Here is a 15,196-nt window from a genome sequence, read left to right as displayed (position 1 = left end):
ATATACTTCAAAACCTCAGCCGACTAGCGTCCTTATGGTTAGACTGTTTTCAGATAAGCCACGGATTCTCACAGAACTACACCAGGCTCCATAATGGTACGCCTGAGTGAACTGTCTCGAGACCGTCAGCCCTCACTGCGGGTTCGTCGAATCTCCTTGGAGGAAGGCTTATTCGCAAATGGTCCAAAACAGATACGCTCAAATCTAGACTACATGCAAGAAAATCATTGCTGAAATCGTTGAAGCACTAGTTCTTTTGTTTGTACAGTACATGCCATGACGCCAAGCGCGAATTCCTAAGACCACCCAACACTCTTTTCTTAGAGGATCATTCATACTGAATCATGACTAATTAAGGCCCCAAAAGAGAAGGGCGCGGAAGCAAGCAAAGCAGATCTTAAGAGAAGTGAAGTTCGGATAAATGTAGGATAACATCTGGAGTTAATGTTCATGTCTAATCTGGATTTGTTGAAACTAGGTATGTGCAAAGTTGACGAATGCAAAGTCGAAGGAAGAAGCCTACTCCCAAACGTTGGAGAACAGATCATCAGCCCCGCCAAACCCGCCAGCCGGTTTGGAGGAGTTGGACGCATTAGATGTGTTATTAGAGGTAACGGTAGTCGAAGAAATTGGTGCCGCACTGGTCCAACCACCGAAGTCCTCGTCAGCTGCGACTGTTGGGGTTGGCTTAGAAACCGCAGCCGGCGACGTCGGCGCTCCCCAGCCACCACCAAGATCATTGGCGGTTAGGGTGTCCGGGATCTTCATCATTGAAGATGCAGCAGATTGTGCCGGAGCAGGAGCAGGCGTACTCCAGGCATTGCCTCCCCACGGGTCAATGCTGGACGGCGGAAGCGCACTAGCAACGGAGGCCGTTGGGGGCGAGAAGGCCGGTTTCGGTGCTGGGACAGGCGCAGGGGCGGGAGTAAGGTTGAACGCAGATTTTAATTCGTTCTGTGAATTGGGAGCAGACACTGGAGGCGGGGGTGCAGCGGCCTTTGCTGGAGGGGAAGAGAAGCCGAGCAAATCATTTGAGAATGAGGACGACGGTGGGTTGGGCTTAGACGGAGCCGCGGAAGCGAAGCTAGTAAATCCGGAATCAAAGCCATTCGAAGAGAAAGACGCATTCCGGGACTGGGGCTTCGCTGGTGGCAGAGTAGGAGAAGTAAGGCTGTCGAACAAACTGCCGCCTCCCCCAGTACCGACGGAGAGAGTAGGTGAAGAGACCTTTGGAGCCGCTGGGGTAGACTTCATGCTGGCGAAGTTTGCAAGATTGGCGAATGGCGAAGGCTTCTCAGCCGGTTTGACAGGCGGGGGAGAAGTGGTGGAGGGGATGCTCAGCCCGCTGAAAGCATCGGTCAAGCCACCGAAGTTGGATGATGACGCCGACTGGGGCGGCGGGGAAGTCAGATCTCCAAAGGAGGACGTGCGTTCATGCTGCATCGGAGCAGGCGTTGGCTTCGAATAAAGAGACAGGATAGATTGCTTCAGGTCCGGGCGAGACATTCCGGTTGAACCAGTAGGGGTGGATGCAGTGCTGGCCGGACGGCTGGCTGGCGCAGGCTGTGTGCTGCCGAAAAAGTCGAGTCCCAACAACGAATCTCCAGGACGGGCAGCAGGCTTAGCAGGGGGCGCAGACTGGGGCTGCTTGGGAGCCGCTCTAGTTGCAGAATCCGTTGTACTGGGGCGCGCGGGAGGAGAGATATCGTCACCGAAGAGGTCGACGGAAGCTTGAGGACGATGATGGACGGCAGGTTGACTGGCCGTCGCCACTCGCTGGGATGCGGAGCGCTCAAGTTTGGCCTTCTCCTGGACAACTGCGAGGGGCTGGTGGACACCGAAGTCAGTTATCAATCCAATCCCTGGGGTACTCTCCTAGTCCCTTACCACGTCGTCATCACCATCACTTAGGGTCGAGGGATCGGGCATTGGACCATCCATAACCCATCTCTTCGACTCATACTTGGTTCTGATGAAGTTCTCAATCTTCCTGTTGTCGTGGTGTTTGTCAGACACAATATCTCCGCAAGCGATGGAGGGGTTTCGCTTACGCTTCCGAGGGGACGTGGCCGGGCGCCAACTTGGCTTCCCAATATCTGTCGGTGACAATTAGCCATCTGTAAGTCAATGCGATCCCAGAAAAAGCGGGAACACATACTTGTTTGCCCTAGCGTTACCCCATTTCACAACACTCTGAAGTTGTTCATCCGTCCATGAATCAAGATCTACGGACTTGACCCGACTGATATGCGTGCCCATGCCCCGGTGAATTCCCGAGCAACGGATACAGATGAAAATACCCAGATTCCATGATGCCCAGCGCGGGTCTATAGGCAAGGTATGTTAGCCTTTCCGGACTTCCGAATTTCCTTGCATTGAGTGCACAGTGCGGGGTGAAAGAAGAAAAGGGCCGGTGACCCCAAAAGTTCTGGAAGGTGGTCACATACGCTTGTTGCGCTTGCAATCAGCACATGTCTTGTTTTGTTCGAGTTTCAGCAGGCTCTTGATAACCTGTTGATTTTGAGCAGCCTGAGACGGCGTGGCGCGTCGAGACATCACAGCGGAGGTCGCGATATCAATCAAGAGGCCGGGGTTAAGTAACAGGACTCAATAAAGGAGTTCAAAGGGGAGTTGAATCACGGACGTCAATCGGCAACAAGTGGCGGGATGCGGTGGGCGTCGGCCTGAGGCATAAAGGCGGTGAGTACCCAATCTGGTCCGTCGCACGTGCCAGATCAGCTCTCGGTATGTCCGAGATCACATGACATAGCTACAGTGACCGTGCTTCAACCCTGGGCTTGTAGGTTTCTAAGAGTGCACAATCCTACGAGCCGCTGTATCCTGCTACTAAGACCAAAAGGGGCTATATCATTCTTATAAGCTCATGGTAGCATACTTTTAGACCTTCAATGGCTACGTATTCCCCAAGTTGGGAAGCGCATTGAGTTTAGGTACGGTGCAGTGCATCATCCGTTGAATAGGATATCTACGACAGTGTCGCAGCACATCACTGAGAGATTATGCAAGCTGGAAAAAAACGAAGAAAACCAGGGAAGAGCAGTAGTATACAGAAGCTATTATGTTGACTTCGCAGAAAACATCAGAGCCCTTTCTGACAAGGGCTACTTGTACAGTCGATAAAGTTCCGATTTCCATGAACCCCATGCCAGCGCCCTGACCAGCCCTCTAGACTGAAAGCTGTTAACTAGCGGGACAGAATAACACTGTCTCACAGACTCTAACCTACCCAAATTCTGGAACTCGAGAGCAGTAAACAATCACTCCAGACTACCATCACCCACGCATCGCGCCAACGGATAAGTCTCACCCAGGCAAGTCGTCACCACTCCCTTAACCCAAGACAGCGTCCCTCCCTCAAGGTTGAAGCTCGCGTCGTTGAAGGAATCGGCCTGGTAATACTCGAATTGCCCGCTCCCCGGCTGGCCAGTGAAGACATAGCCTCTTTTTCGATGGGTCAAAGGGTTGCTCACGATCGCTCCCCACTTGTTGGCTGGGATGGTCATGGTGACCGTGCCAGTCACCGTGCTGGTTGTTGTCTCCTGGTAGCTGATGCTGGTGGACGCAGACAGGAAGTCCTTGACGAGAGTGAAGTCGGCCGACGTGCCTGTGGTGATGCTATTGGCGATCGACTGACCAGCCTGGATGGCCACCGTGGCGGCGGCCTGGTTGGCGTGCACGATGGTCGACATGGCCACATCCCATCCGAGGAAGTCGAGATCAGGGAGCGGGATGATGAGCTCCGTGCCTGATCCGCGCTTCGTGATGTCGGATGGGGATGCCTTGGATTTGATCAGCCGTGGAAAGGCGCTATCGGTTGCCTCCGGGGAAAGGAAGGTCAGGCCTTGCAGGTGCGAGGCCAACTCAGCCTTCTTGACGGTTGTTGTGGTGCCATTGCTCAAGAATATGACCGCCTCGTCGGGGCCACAGACAGCTGGCTGGGAGGGAATGGCCGTTGCAAGACATAGCGTTGCAGAGAAAAGTGGGAAGAGAGGAAGAACCTTCATGATTGATTGGAGTAACATGCAAAAGGGGAAAAAACCATGAAAGGGACAGACAGTACAATCTTGAATGAGCTGTCTTTGAATAATGAAGACTGGCAGGTATTTATATGCACGCATTGTGTACACAGGTAGTATCTATCACGTTTGCCAAATCTCATAGAAACCATACACTGGGCCATACAGAATATGGTCCTTACCGACCATCAGAGTAACAGCTGAGGACTCCATTGGAGTGCCGCTGGGGACGATCAGCACGAGGTCAATCCTCCGAAAAAGGGCCGAAGGAAATCAGGGATCGACAGGCGTCGGATGCGAGAGATAGATTGAGCATCCCATCAGACACTGCATAATGCTCGACTACATGAACCGCTCCCGGGCCCACTCGCGGAACCTTAATAGATGAGTTTGTTTCTCCGCCAATTCAACGGTCCCGGAAGTATCGGGTGCAATTATTCGTCCGATGTTGCAGCCAAGTGATCGTCGGCTTGGACTTAGGCTGAGACAGGAGATCCATGTTTATACAGAGTCCTCAGCCCCAGATTAGGCGGCAGGAAGGTGAGACTTGATCTATCAGCGAGGAAGAACGAGTCCGACTCTCCCCATTAGCTGTCACCAGAACATTTTCAAGGATATTGTGATCATCATCGTCGATAGATAGAAAGACCTTGGCAAGTAGTCTCGACATCGAGAGATGTGCTCTAACGAGTGGTCGCAACTCAATCTGCGGAAGAACATCGGAAAATTCGACCATGGCAGAGGATCGTTGGATGCGAACTGTGATGATCTTCAGTGATTGCTAGGATTGTAGCAGGCGACAGAATAACCATATATTGAAGCACGTCCTATTCTCCTATACGACAGTGGCAGAGCGCAACACAGAAATCACCTAATATCTATCAGTCTCTCTGCCTTCCATACTCAAGCTATCTTCTTACCAACTTGCACCAACCAACGGAACAATGAAGCAATTTATGACTCTGATCGTGGCTATCATGGCCACAGGGTAAGACCAACCAATTCCCTCTTAGCCTTCCCAACACTCCATTACTAATTGCCGACAAGAGCCGCGGCCGACCTCCACTACACGGGGCTTTGCTACGACTCTCCCGGCCAGGATGTGGTAAGTCGAGCATCACCATCTCCTCCAACTAGAAACTTCCGAATCTCCTGACCCGGAATGAACAAACCATAGAAAGTATTCAACAAAGCCGCCACAGAGAAGGCCTGCACATATTACAAGAACCGTAATACCGGCAGCAAGCAATGGGACCAGTGCCCGGACTGCACACTCGAGAATGACCAAAGCCTGCTCTACTACTGCAAGTCCGAGGGTCAACACATCGGGGGTGATGAATTGTCCTACTACTGTGGTCTCGCCGGAGCAGCCGGTAGTCTAGCCTGGTAAAGGGTGGATGGAACCCCTCCGAGTCGTTAGTTTATACAGTACACAAGCCGAATCAGGTTGTACATGATTGCGACATATTGCAATAATATCATCATCATACAACTGTAATAGTGTCAGATTATCCCAGAAAGAAAATCTTTATCCTCGCCTAAGACATTCCCAAACCAATGCCCCCAGACAGCCAAAGCCCTCACCAAAACTCCCCCAACCCCGCCCCTTCAACACCTTCCCACGATGATGTAGTTATTTTCCCTCTTTATCCTCCGCGAACCTCAAACTCACACTGTTCACACAATGCCTCTCATCCGTGGGCGTCGGATACCCCTCGCCCTTGAACACATGGCCCAGATGCCCGCCGCAGTTGCTACACACGATCTCCGTGCGCTGCATCCCAAACGAACTGTCGGTATGTCTCGTCACGGCCCCCGGCAGGGAATCAAAGTACGCGGGCCATCCGCACCCGGACTTGAACTTGTGGGTCGCCTTGTAGAGGGGCGCATCGCACCCCGCGCAGTGGTAGATCCCTTGCGCCGCGAAGTGCTGGTCGTATTCGCCCGTGCCGGGTCGTTCGGTGCCCTTTTCGCGGAGGATGCGGAATTGTTCTTGATGCAAAAAAAGGTCATTATTGTTTTGAGGAGGGGCAGAAGAGAGAAATGTTTAGGTTGGGGACACTGGAAGGGACAGGCAGTTGAATAATTACCTGGGCTGAGGACGGCGCGCCATGCGTCATCACTGCGCTGATCGGGGTAGGACATGCTGCCGCTGTTTTCGGATTTGCTACTGGTTGTGAAGAAGGAGCTGATGAAGGGGATTGCGGGGGCGGCTTGGAGGGTTCGCGGGCTAGGGATGGGGAAGGGAAATAATCGGAAAGAGGAAGAAGATGAAGGTGGAGGATGGGAGCGGAGGGGTAGATTGAAGGTGCGGAGAAATATGGCTAAGCGCTGGAATCGCATCAGGAGATGGTGGAGTGAGAAAGCGAGTCGATGGATGTTTTGTTCTTTTCTTTCTTCGTTCTTCGTCGTTTAAATTTTCAACAAGAACAAGAACGATTGTCTGGGGAAGGTGGAAGAAGAAGATGTGAGGTCTAATCCATCTTATCGATCTTCTAAGCCGATGTTCGCCGCCGTCTCCAAGTTGCCGCAGCTTTTACGTCATCCGCACTGTGGAGTAAACGATCAATATGACATACTCATAAAACGATCATGGTACTCTTATATAATCGCATTTTATTATACAGGCGATGGTCAGACTGTTGTATGTTCTATCTCAAGCTTGTATCTTCATCTAACCCGGATTCTAAGTTGAAACACCTGAAATTTCTCCCATAACGCCTTCCGTGCGGTAGATAGATCCAAGCGCCAATAGATGAACAACCCCAGGGTATCTTCGCAAGAACCAAAACATTGCAGCCCCAGACAAGAATCTATCAACGTTGTTTCATGACTCCAACGACCGTAAGAGAGCCCTCGCCTACTTCCACCCTCCATCCGTCTCGAACCAGCATCTTGCCAACGGCCGGACCTAGGCGGGATGTGCCATCGTGGCTGTGACGGCCCTTTCCGGTGACGATGTGGAAGCCTCCCTGAGCCCTCTCATAACTCGATCCTCCCATGAGCTTAGTGTCGCCCAACGATTCCCACCAAGCGGAGACTCGTTCGCGGCTGATGCGGACGGCATCCTGCACAGACACTCCGTGGAGGTCAAGCCTGTTCGATGTAGACTGTCGGTCGACGAGCGCGTCCGCTGCAGCCGCGGCATTGCGCTTCGCCAATTCCAGATGGTCTCGGCCAACAGAGGAATAGTACGCAGCAGCCCCTCCCATCAAACGATCAGACTTTCCACGTCTATATGCCGTTGACGCCTTGGAAAATGCCTCCGCTCCCGCCGAATAATGAACGTGTGCTGCACTTTTCACGTTTTCCAAATTATGGGCGAAGCGCGGTCCGGGGATTCGGGGTTCAGCCACTTCATCCTCGTCATCCAAGGGAGGAAGGGTTGATGTGATCTTGATCAGTTCAGACAAAGGGGCCCGTGACGTCTCAGGAACAGTCAGCATGACATCAGCTAGCTCTTTGGCTGCAGAGGGTATTTGCCGTGTAATGATGAGTAGTCCCGCAGATGTATCAGATGTAATCATAGGGAACTGTTGTGTTAGTTCAGACACCTGGGCAGCCAGCAGCTCATCAGTCTCGAGGCAATCCTTGGATCCAGGAGCATATGTTTTCGCCAGTGCCTGTATCGTGGTTGGCAACGACGCCCCATTGGCATGGTATGCCGACCGGATCCTTTCCTTGGGGAGGACCGCCGATGTAAGCGAGTATATGAACTCGACCTCCTTCTCCGCAGTTGCCCATATATTTGAGGTGGTGGAACTCGTTGACAGAGGTTCGCCGCAATTCGAGGCCCGAGCGTATTGGTCCCGTGCAAGGGCCTTTCCCTTCGGCTTACGCCTGCGACCTTTTTTTCTGACGGCTTCGGCACCCTGAAACCCATCCACGCCCTTTGGAACTGCGACTGTGATGCCATCCTCATCAGGGATCTGCTCATCAAAGAAGACATAGTTTAATAGCTCGTCCATGGTGCGATCGACATCACCACCAGCCTTCTGTAGTGTGTGCTTTATGGTAAAGCGATCTGCGGACCGGAACATCTCCGACAGATAGGCGATTTTGTCCTCATCGGTCGCGCCGTGAAGCGAAAGCGTTCCATCCGAGCGGACAATATACGACACATGATTCTTTCGCCCATTAGCGCTGGGGTCGTCAAGATTGAAACCAGACATGCCAGAAGTCAAGCTGGTAAGATCGGTCTCGCGCGAGGGCATCGTATCGGTGTGCGATGGCGAGCGCTGGCACGCCCCATCCATGTCAAAGCCGTTACTATCAGGACTCAATCCGCTGGTCCCAGAGGGATCAAACGGCAGATCCTCCTGTTCCCAAGCGGACAGTCTAAGTGCGTCTAGTATCCCACGAAGTTGTTCCACTTGTGTTTGATCCATTAGATCAAAATCCGATGCAACCGCCGTGAGTAGCGCTGGGTCCAAGGGAGGGCAGTATGCCTTTTCAAGCTCCTGAGCAACCAGTCAGTCATTAGCTATAAATTTGTCGGTAACCACAAACGAATGACGTGGAGTTAACGAATGGATATGCATCTCCGCGGTAAAATTACCTGTAGAGGGCTGTCGCTTTGGTCTGCCATGTTTGCGGATGTTCAGACACGAGCAGGTTCTAATTATTTCCTTTCAATACATTTGTCTAAGTGCACAAACCCGATCTGCTGGTATTCATTTCACGAATGGGGAAGCGACAGTGTGTTGAGGGGCACCGAAAGAAGGATGACTAAATCAAATGTTTGACATCATCTGGTCCTTCCGCCTTCGTTGCTGTGCTGTGTTATCGTGGATCACGTGCTTATCAGCCGAGGCTATCGAATGATAACCAAAAGGGGAAATACACAGATCACCCGCCGTCCGTCTATGGGACTACCAGCAAGCACACACCAGCCCATCAGAGCGAATCAGACATACAATGCAAAATAAAAGTGCGTATAGTAGCAAACAAGATCTTAGAAGCAACAAGAGAACGGCAGAAGAATTTTCCAAACAGTATGTGCAATTTAAAAGCCTCCGAGTAGAGAAATGTGGTATAGTCTAATTATCGTTATAGCGTGTTTATCGGCTTATTTATACTTGGCCATGAACTCGGAGTGGAACTTCACAATCCGCTGGGCCCAGTCCGTTCCAGGAGCCAAGAATGTCGTGCGGAAGTGCAGAGTGTTCTCCTTCTGTCCGAACCCGGAACCTGGAACCACACAGATACCGGTGGCATCAAGGAGCTGCAGGCAGTAAAACTCGTCTGCAGCCCGCTTCTCTGCAGCGGCAGCCTCGATTGCCTTAGGTGGGAGGTTGATAGTGGGGAAAAGGTACATGGCACCCTATAGATAAGTTAGAAGGGTTTCGTGATCTGCGGGAATATGGGCCGGGGCTTACCTGGGGTTCTTGACACTCGACGCCCTCCATCTTCTGGAAGGCTTCGTAGAGGGCCATAGCACGGCTTCTCAGTCCATCCTTGATGCCATTGTATTCCTTCTGGTACAGCTCGTAGCTAGGCTCTCCCTCCGTGGGAGGGTTCACCATCAACTCGACCAGGCACTGACCAATAACAGGCGGGCATAGCATGATGCTGACATACTTGTAGATCTGGGCAGCGACCTCGGGGTCGAAACCCACGAGCTCAAAGTAGCCACCGCGATGACCGCACTCGCCAACCATGCCCTTAGAGACACTGTGCAGGGAGACCAGCTCCACGTTGTCGTACTTGCCGGGCACCTCCTGCTGCAGCTGACGGAGTCTCTTCTTGAAGGAGATGAATTCGCCAGTGAAAACATTGGTCTGGTATACCTCGTCGGCAATGACCACTAGTCTCTCCTCAGCTGCAACGTCGAGAACGCTCTTGATGTCTTCGGCACTGAGAGAAGCGCCGGTGGGGTTACCGGGGTTGATAACAACGATAGCACGAACATCAGTGCCAGCGGCCTTAGCCTTTGACAGGTTCTCCTTGATCGCATTCACGTCGGTACCCCAAGCCTTCTGCTCATCGAGGAGGTAAGGAACACACTGCGCATCCAGCAGAGACAGAGTCGCCGTGTACAGAGGGTATTGAGGGATGGGGACAAGGACTCCGGCGGCAGGTCCATCACAGATAATGTTGAGGATCGTGCTCACACCCGATGAAGCACCAGCGGTCAAGTAGAGATCCTGGGGGTTAGCAGGAAATCCATCACGCTGCTCGATGAACTTGGCCACACTGTCCCGAATGACCGGTGCACCTTGGCTGTGACTGTAGGCACCAACGCTCTGAACATCCGCGAGCAAGACCTTGGCCCGGTCAATAACATCCTGTGGGTATCCAAAATTGGTTCGGAGAACTTCCGGGTTTTCCAGCAACACGGGGTTCTCAAGAAGACTCAGGACTTGACGGAAGAAGGTGATGGGCTTCTGGTCCAGCTGTTGCGGGTTACCGATGTTGGCGAAGATAACGCTGTCGAACGGCAATGACTTATCCCCCTGAGCCAATCTCACGCGGAACTCCTCTGCCTTGGTAGCAATCTCACCGCGAACGGCATATTTGGCAGCCTTGACGTGGGGGTTAATGTTGTCCAAGGTCAAACGACGGGAGGAGACGGCGGTCAGAGTGCGTCTGGTGGTATGCGCCAATGTCGTTTGAGTCTGCATGGTCGAGTCTGTAATGTAAGGTAGGGAGTGATTAGCAATGATGGGTTGAGAGTTGGGCAAGATCGTGACAAAGGGATTCATCCGCCAGGGATGAAACTGTCACCCATTTGTATCCGGGCCGGGAGAAGAGACAACCCCAGTACATGCACTACCGAGTCATAGATGTCACGGGATGCGCGAGACGTGGGCGACTGACAAGACCCGAAGATCAATCGGGGAGGGATGGGAGGGCGTGTGAGGGGTTAGGTACGGTATATCGCGCAGGGTTGTCAGTGGTCACCGCCGAACATGTCCAATAATAGGGACCGCGGGCATAACCACTCAAGGCCCGAACGGAAAGCCAATACAACAACCACCAATAACGGGCACATAGAAGACCAAGAGAAATCGACTCACCCGGGGAGACTCTGGGGATTCCCGCGGCTAGGCTTACCCGCGAGGAGAAAAGGCGCGGGGCCTGTAGATGGCACGACAGCCATGCACCACTACTCGGCCGGGAAACTGAGCATCGCAGCGGAGTTGCCCGCAGGTGCGAGGCAAGTTTAAATTGCCAGCTCATGATCGGATCTCAATTTGCTCAATTCAACGCCGAATTCAGCCAATGGGACTGTGTAGGCACCTCTCCACCAACCGTTCGGGTGGACTCGTAAGGGGCCAAAGAGAAGAGTCTGGGGGGCCTAGTCTAGGACTAGAAGAGGATGCAATAGCCTGCACTGCGTTGACTGACGATTGACTGTGAATCACAACAGTAACTCGGGATTCAAGACCCCAAGCAAGAAAAAAAACGCGGGAAATCCCCCTGGGCGGTGAGAGTCTCGGACTCCATGATGAGATGAGTCAGCTGCCTTATCTCAGCTCTCTTGGTCTCCACTCTCTGATAGGAATAATCAGATAGGGAATCCAAAACATTGAGATGTGATGAAGGGTGGTTGAAAGGTCTGATCTACCGGTGGTTTTTGGTGGAAGAGGAGAAGTGTAAGAGGACAAATACAATACCCCAGGTACTAGACATTAGTGTCACGCTTGTGACATCAGGGGCACCCTCGCTCCCTCTTGTTCCACCGACCAACAGCGAATCCCTGGTCAAGAATTAATTCCATAGCAACTCATCATCCCACACTTGCGCCGGAGCTTCCCGACCGTCGGCAAATTTCCCGAGACAAGAACAGGATAGGGCAGAAAGAGAACTGACTGTATGCTCTCATAATCGAGTTGCCATTTCTCCCTTCGAGAAGTGATCTCGTTAACTTGTCTCAGATCCGCCCCCGGACACATTAGGGCCGGTCCCTTCTGGTCCCTGTTCGAGCTTAGAGAGATGGATGGGTGGATGGATAGGCAATTCTCCCAGTCTTCCGACACAGTCATGGTGGATACTAGTACCACAAGCCATCTCTTACAAGTTACAACCTACCATGTGGACCTTTGAAAGCCACATGGACTATTTATTGACTGTACAACTACGAGCAAAATCTCACCACTGTCTCCGGCCGCCGCTCAACAACGGTTTGCCGATTAATGTTCGAGGTCATTTTCTCTCGCGTCATTAGAATTATGATACACCAGCCTCGCTTGTTTTGGCTCTAACATGGCTGGATGGTCAAGTTGGTCAAGTTGGTAAAGGAGATGATATAGATAAATCACTGGAACCTCTCATCTACATAATCATGAACCACATGGCGATCGACAAGGCCATGTCTACGATTTAGCTGCGTTCACTACCCCTCAAACGCACGGCCTGGCCGTACTTCTGCAGCTTCGTGATCAGAGCATCACCGTGCTTGACCACATCCGCGTACTGCTTGTTCTTGTCATCCGGTCGGTTCGTTTCAATGATATCATTGACCCGGTCAATGGTGCATGCGATGCGGTTGCTGGCGATGAACTTGGCAAGATCCCTGCAATCGCGGGTTAGCGCTGTTTACCCGAGCACAATAGATAAGATACTCACCGATCCAAGAAGTCTACCGTCACACCGAAGTCGCTCGCCATGCTGTTCAGCCCAACAACGCGATAGCTTTGAAGAAGCTGTTGGTATGCACGCAGTCTCATCTCCCTCACAAACCAGGCGCGGTGTTCGTAGAGGTAACGATCCTGAGTAAGGAAGTTGTCTTCCACCGCCGCCAGAGACACGAAGAAGGATCGGTAGTTGCCGGTGTAAAGACTGTCAACCAGGTGAGCAAGAGGCGTGAAGTCGACAGGGGTTTCCGCCTCCGCTTGGACACCAGAGCCGCCGCCCAAGGCAGTCAGGTTGACTGCGGTCGTGGCGGTACCCGGGGTGACCCGCGAAACTGTAGCGTCCTTCATCTCTTCATCTTGAGCGCCGGGCCCGGCTGATGTCTCACCGGTCAGAGCGGCCAATCGATCTTCACCAGATCCAAGGATAGCCTTGATCTCGGGTGCGTCCACAACCTTAGCCTTGAAGTCGACTCGTTTCAGTGAATGAGAGCCAGCCAAGACCGAGTAAATGACTAAAGCGGAGTAACTGCAGAGTTCATAGCTGGTGAAAGTGGACAGACTGTCAAGCAGAAGAGGCGCAGCTTCGTTGTAGGAACGGATGGTGAGTAGGTGTAGACCCTTGTATGCCTTCAAACGATTCCGCCGATCCCAGTCACCACCGCTCTCAATGAGGGTGTTAGCTCTTTCGATGTTCTTCTTAACAGACAAGGCATCTCCGAAGAAGAGGCCGATGCGGATCATAGCGAGCATCAAATCAATCTTGGTACCGAGGAATGTCGTTTTCTCGAGGAGGGTTTCATGAGACTCGATAGCTTTGTCCTAAATGCTTTTGCATCAGCCTTGTGACTTGGAGATGGTAATGACGACCCTGGAGCTTGAGTAACACACCTTATCTCCCACCCGTGCCCAGAATTCAGCACGTTTACCCCGTGCGGCGAGCACCTCGGTCTCTCCGGCTGCTTCTTCTGCCTCATCCTCCTCTTTCTGAAAACCCTCCAGCTCTTTCCGGTTATCTTCAACCAACGACTGGTACAGGGATTCGTCCCATGGGAAGTCGATTTTCTGGGATGACTTCCGGGAGGCAAGAAGGTTCGACGTAATCGCGGACTTGGCTGGGTGCTGCGCAACTCCCTCGCCAGAGTGATTCAGGATACCTTCAACGGGATGAGCAAGATGGCGGTAGAATGGGGCCATTTTTCGCTCTGTGATGGCATCTTGAATTTTCTTTAGTGATGTCTGTCGCACCGTTTGGGGGCAAGCTGGGTTGGAGATGTTGAAGACATGTTGGGCGAGAACGAGATCGGGGTACTTTATGTACTGCGGATCGGACCCCATGTTGGCGGTAAAGATATGAGCAAGCAACCGCAGATAATTTAGGGTGGTATAAGATTGTTGAGAGAGCTATATTGAAGAGGCTAGATGTTCGTTGTCCAAGGTATCTGTTGACAGGATGATGAACGAAGGCGGATACATCACCGATGGACCGTAGCTGACCCGAGCTCAGCTGGAGAAAGTATTTTTCCGGTACCGACACAGACTCTCCACCCTCATTCCGGAGAAATCGAATTCTGGGTGACTTACTACCATGTACAGTACTTTGACTAATTCCAATAGATATGCTCTCATTCGATGCTTGGTATGTAAAATACTGGCGATCATTGACTTTTGAAGTCTTACAGGGCTCAGAAAGCCATATCAGATTGACAACTTACCTCGAATCACTTTCTCTTTCCCTTGCAAAGCAAAAAAGAAAATAGGGCTCAAATCATGGTACAATACCACAGTATCGATAAAGAGTATGAACAGTGAGCTTAACCCCAGCTAGTAGTCAATGGTACCTGTATTGAACGGTCCATGGTTTATTTCGTGGCTGTTGATTATTCTCGTGCTATTGGTACTACTTGTTCACCACTGCATCTCCATGAGTCCCAAGATCCTAATTACTGGCCATGGCAAATACTAGGTGTTGTCCAGCATTGGGGTCTGCAGTACGCGATATATAGATATGATCCAGGGCCTTGGTGAAGAATTTCTCTCGTACACACCTGATTTTACTGATCATTAATCTCGATCATTGATTTCAAGCCTACGTCGAGAAGAACAGAAGAGTCATTCAAACGACTCTGTAGCCTCAATCCCAGCTCTTAAGCTACTACATCCAAACTGATGTTCTACTAATCTACTAGTGCAGTTCATATAGGCTTATCGGTGCTTGTAGCTTATTGCAGCCACCAATTTGTGGTTGGTCTTCTTGCCAGTATACTTGCATAATCGCAGGCTTTCGCAGCTGAACTAACGCTAGTTGTATCTGAGGCAGGTGAGCCGGTGAGGGAGGCCCTATAAGTACAATCACATGGGAAACAGGCTGTAGAACCTAGCTAGTACTCCTCAACGATGGGCCACCGGAATCCTCGAATACAACATGCGATTCGATAGGATTCGACAAGACGCAGGTGGAGCATCTTCGACTTTCCATTTTGGTTCAGTTGGGCGGCTGAAGACGGGGAAGTTGAAGGGAAGCTTGAAGTGCAACCCCACTCTTCCACCGCTTAACTCGCGGTAATCATGCGCTAAAGCCCG

The 15,196-nt window shown here is 51.8% G+C and overlaps 7 protein-coding genes across 7 annotated transcripts; 1 reads left to right on the top strand and 6 right to left on the bottom strand.

Annotated features, from left to right (window-relative positions):
* Positions 1–240: 240 nt before the first annotated feature.
* BO72DRAFT_452078 (stromal membrane-associated protein) lies at positions 241–2,619 on the bottom strand. The gene is made up of 5 exons (XM_040945653.1): positions 2,448–2,619; positions 2,159–2,327; positions 2,052–2,096; positions 1,888–1,990; positions 241–1,827 (listed from the first exon to the last, which is right to left on the bottom strand). The coding sequence occupies exons 1-5, from the start codon at positions 2,554–2,556 to the stop codon at positions 520–522; spliced, it is 1,734 nt and encodes a 577-aa protein (XP_040797132.1). The 5' UTR covers positions 2,557–2,619; the 3' UTR covers positions 241–519.
* Positions 2,620–3,278: 659 nt separating this feature from the next.
* On the bottom strand, positions 3,279–4,025 carry BO72DRAFT_471934 (uncharacterized protein; the record flags this gene model as incomplete). Its single annotated transcript, XM_040947113.1, has 1 exon — positions 3,279–4,025. The coding sequence occupies one exon, from the start codon at positions 4,023–4,025 to the stop codon at positions 3,279–3,281; it is 747 nt and encodes a 248-aa protein (XP_040797131.1).
* Positions 4,026–4,877: 852 nt separating this feature from the next.
* BO72DRAFT_250731 (uncharacterized protein) lies at positions 4,878–5,635 on the top strand. Its single transcript, XM_040940028.1, has 3 exons — positions 4,878–5,025; positions 5,085–5,142; positions 5,215–5,635. The coding sequence occupies exons 1-3, from the start codon at positions 4,982–4,984 to the stop codon at positions 5,425–5,427; spliced, it is 315 nt and encodes a 104-aa protein (XP_040797130.1). The 5' UTR covers positions 4,878–4,981; the 3' UTR covers positions 5,428–5,635.
* BO72DRAFT_452075 (peptide-methionine (R)-S-oxide reductase) lies at positions 5,393–6,509 on the bottom strand. The gene is made up of 2 exons (XM_040945652.1): positions 6,128–6,509; positions 5,393–6,029 (listed from the first exon to the last, which is right to left on the bottom strand). The coding sequence occupies exons 1-2, from the start codon at positions 6,378–6,380 to the stop codon at positions 5,671–5,673; spliced, it is 612 nt and encodes a 203-aa protein (XP_040797129.1). The 5' UTR covers positions 6,381–6,509; the 3' UTR covers positions 5,393–5,670.
* A 344-nt stretch (positions 6,510–6,853) lies between these two features.
* On the bottom strand, positions 6,854–8,625 carry BO72DRAFT_500395 (Smr domain protein; the record flags this gene model as incomplete). Its single annotated transcript, XM_040948904.1, has 2 exons — positions 6,854–8,497; positions 8,596–8,625. The coding sequence occupies 2 exons, from the start codon at positions 8,623–8,625 to the stop codon at positions 6,854–6,856; spliced, it is 1,674 nt and encodes a 557-aa protein (XP_040797128.1).
* A 480-nt stretch (positions 8,626–9,105) lies between these two features.
* On the bottom strand, positions 9,106–11,219 carry BO72DRAFT_387968 (putative alanine aminotransferase; the record flags this gene model as incomplete). Its single annotated transcript, XM_040941696.1, has 3 exons — positions 9,106–9,360; positions 9,416–10,654; positions 11,067–11,219. The coding sequence occupies 3 exons, from the start codon at positions 11,217–11,219 to the stop codon at positions 9,106–9,108; spliced, it is 1,647 nt and encodes a 548-aa protein (XP_040797127.1).
* Positions 11,220–12,150: 931 nt separating this feature from the next.
* BO72DRAFT_452073 (proteasome regulatory particle lid subunit RPN7) lies at positions 12,151–14,060 on the bottom strand. Its single transcript, XM_040945651.1, has 3 exons — positions 13,505–14,060; positions 12,609–13,435; positions 12,151–12,555 (listed from the first exon to the last, which is right to left on the bottom strand). Exons 1-3 carry the CDS (start codon positions 13,949–13,951, stop codon positions 12,363–12,365), a joined length of 1,467 nt encoding a protein of 488 aa, XP_040797126.1. The 5' UTR covers positions 13,952–14,060; the 3' UTR covers positions 12,151–12,362.
* Positions 14,061–15,196: the final 1,136 nt, after the last annotated feature.

Source organism: Aspergillus fijiensis (genome assembly GCF_003184825.1).
Source record: "Aspergillus fijiensis CBS 313.89 unplaced genomic scaffold BO72scaffold_64, whole genome shotgun sequence".
Lineage (NCBI taxonomy): Eukaryota > Fungi > Ascomycota > Eurotiomycetes > Eurotiales > Aspergillaceae > Aspergillus > Aspergillus fijiensis.
This window is presented reverse-complemented; position numbering and strand designations above follow the sequence as displayed.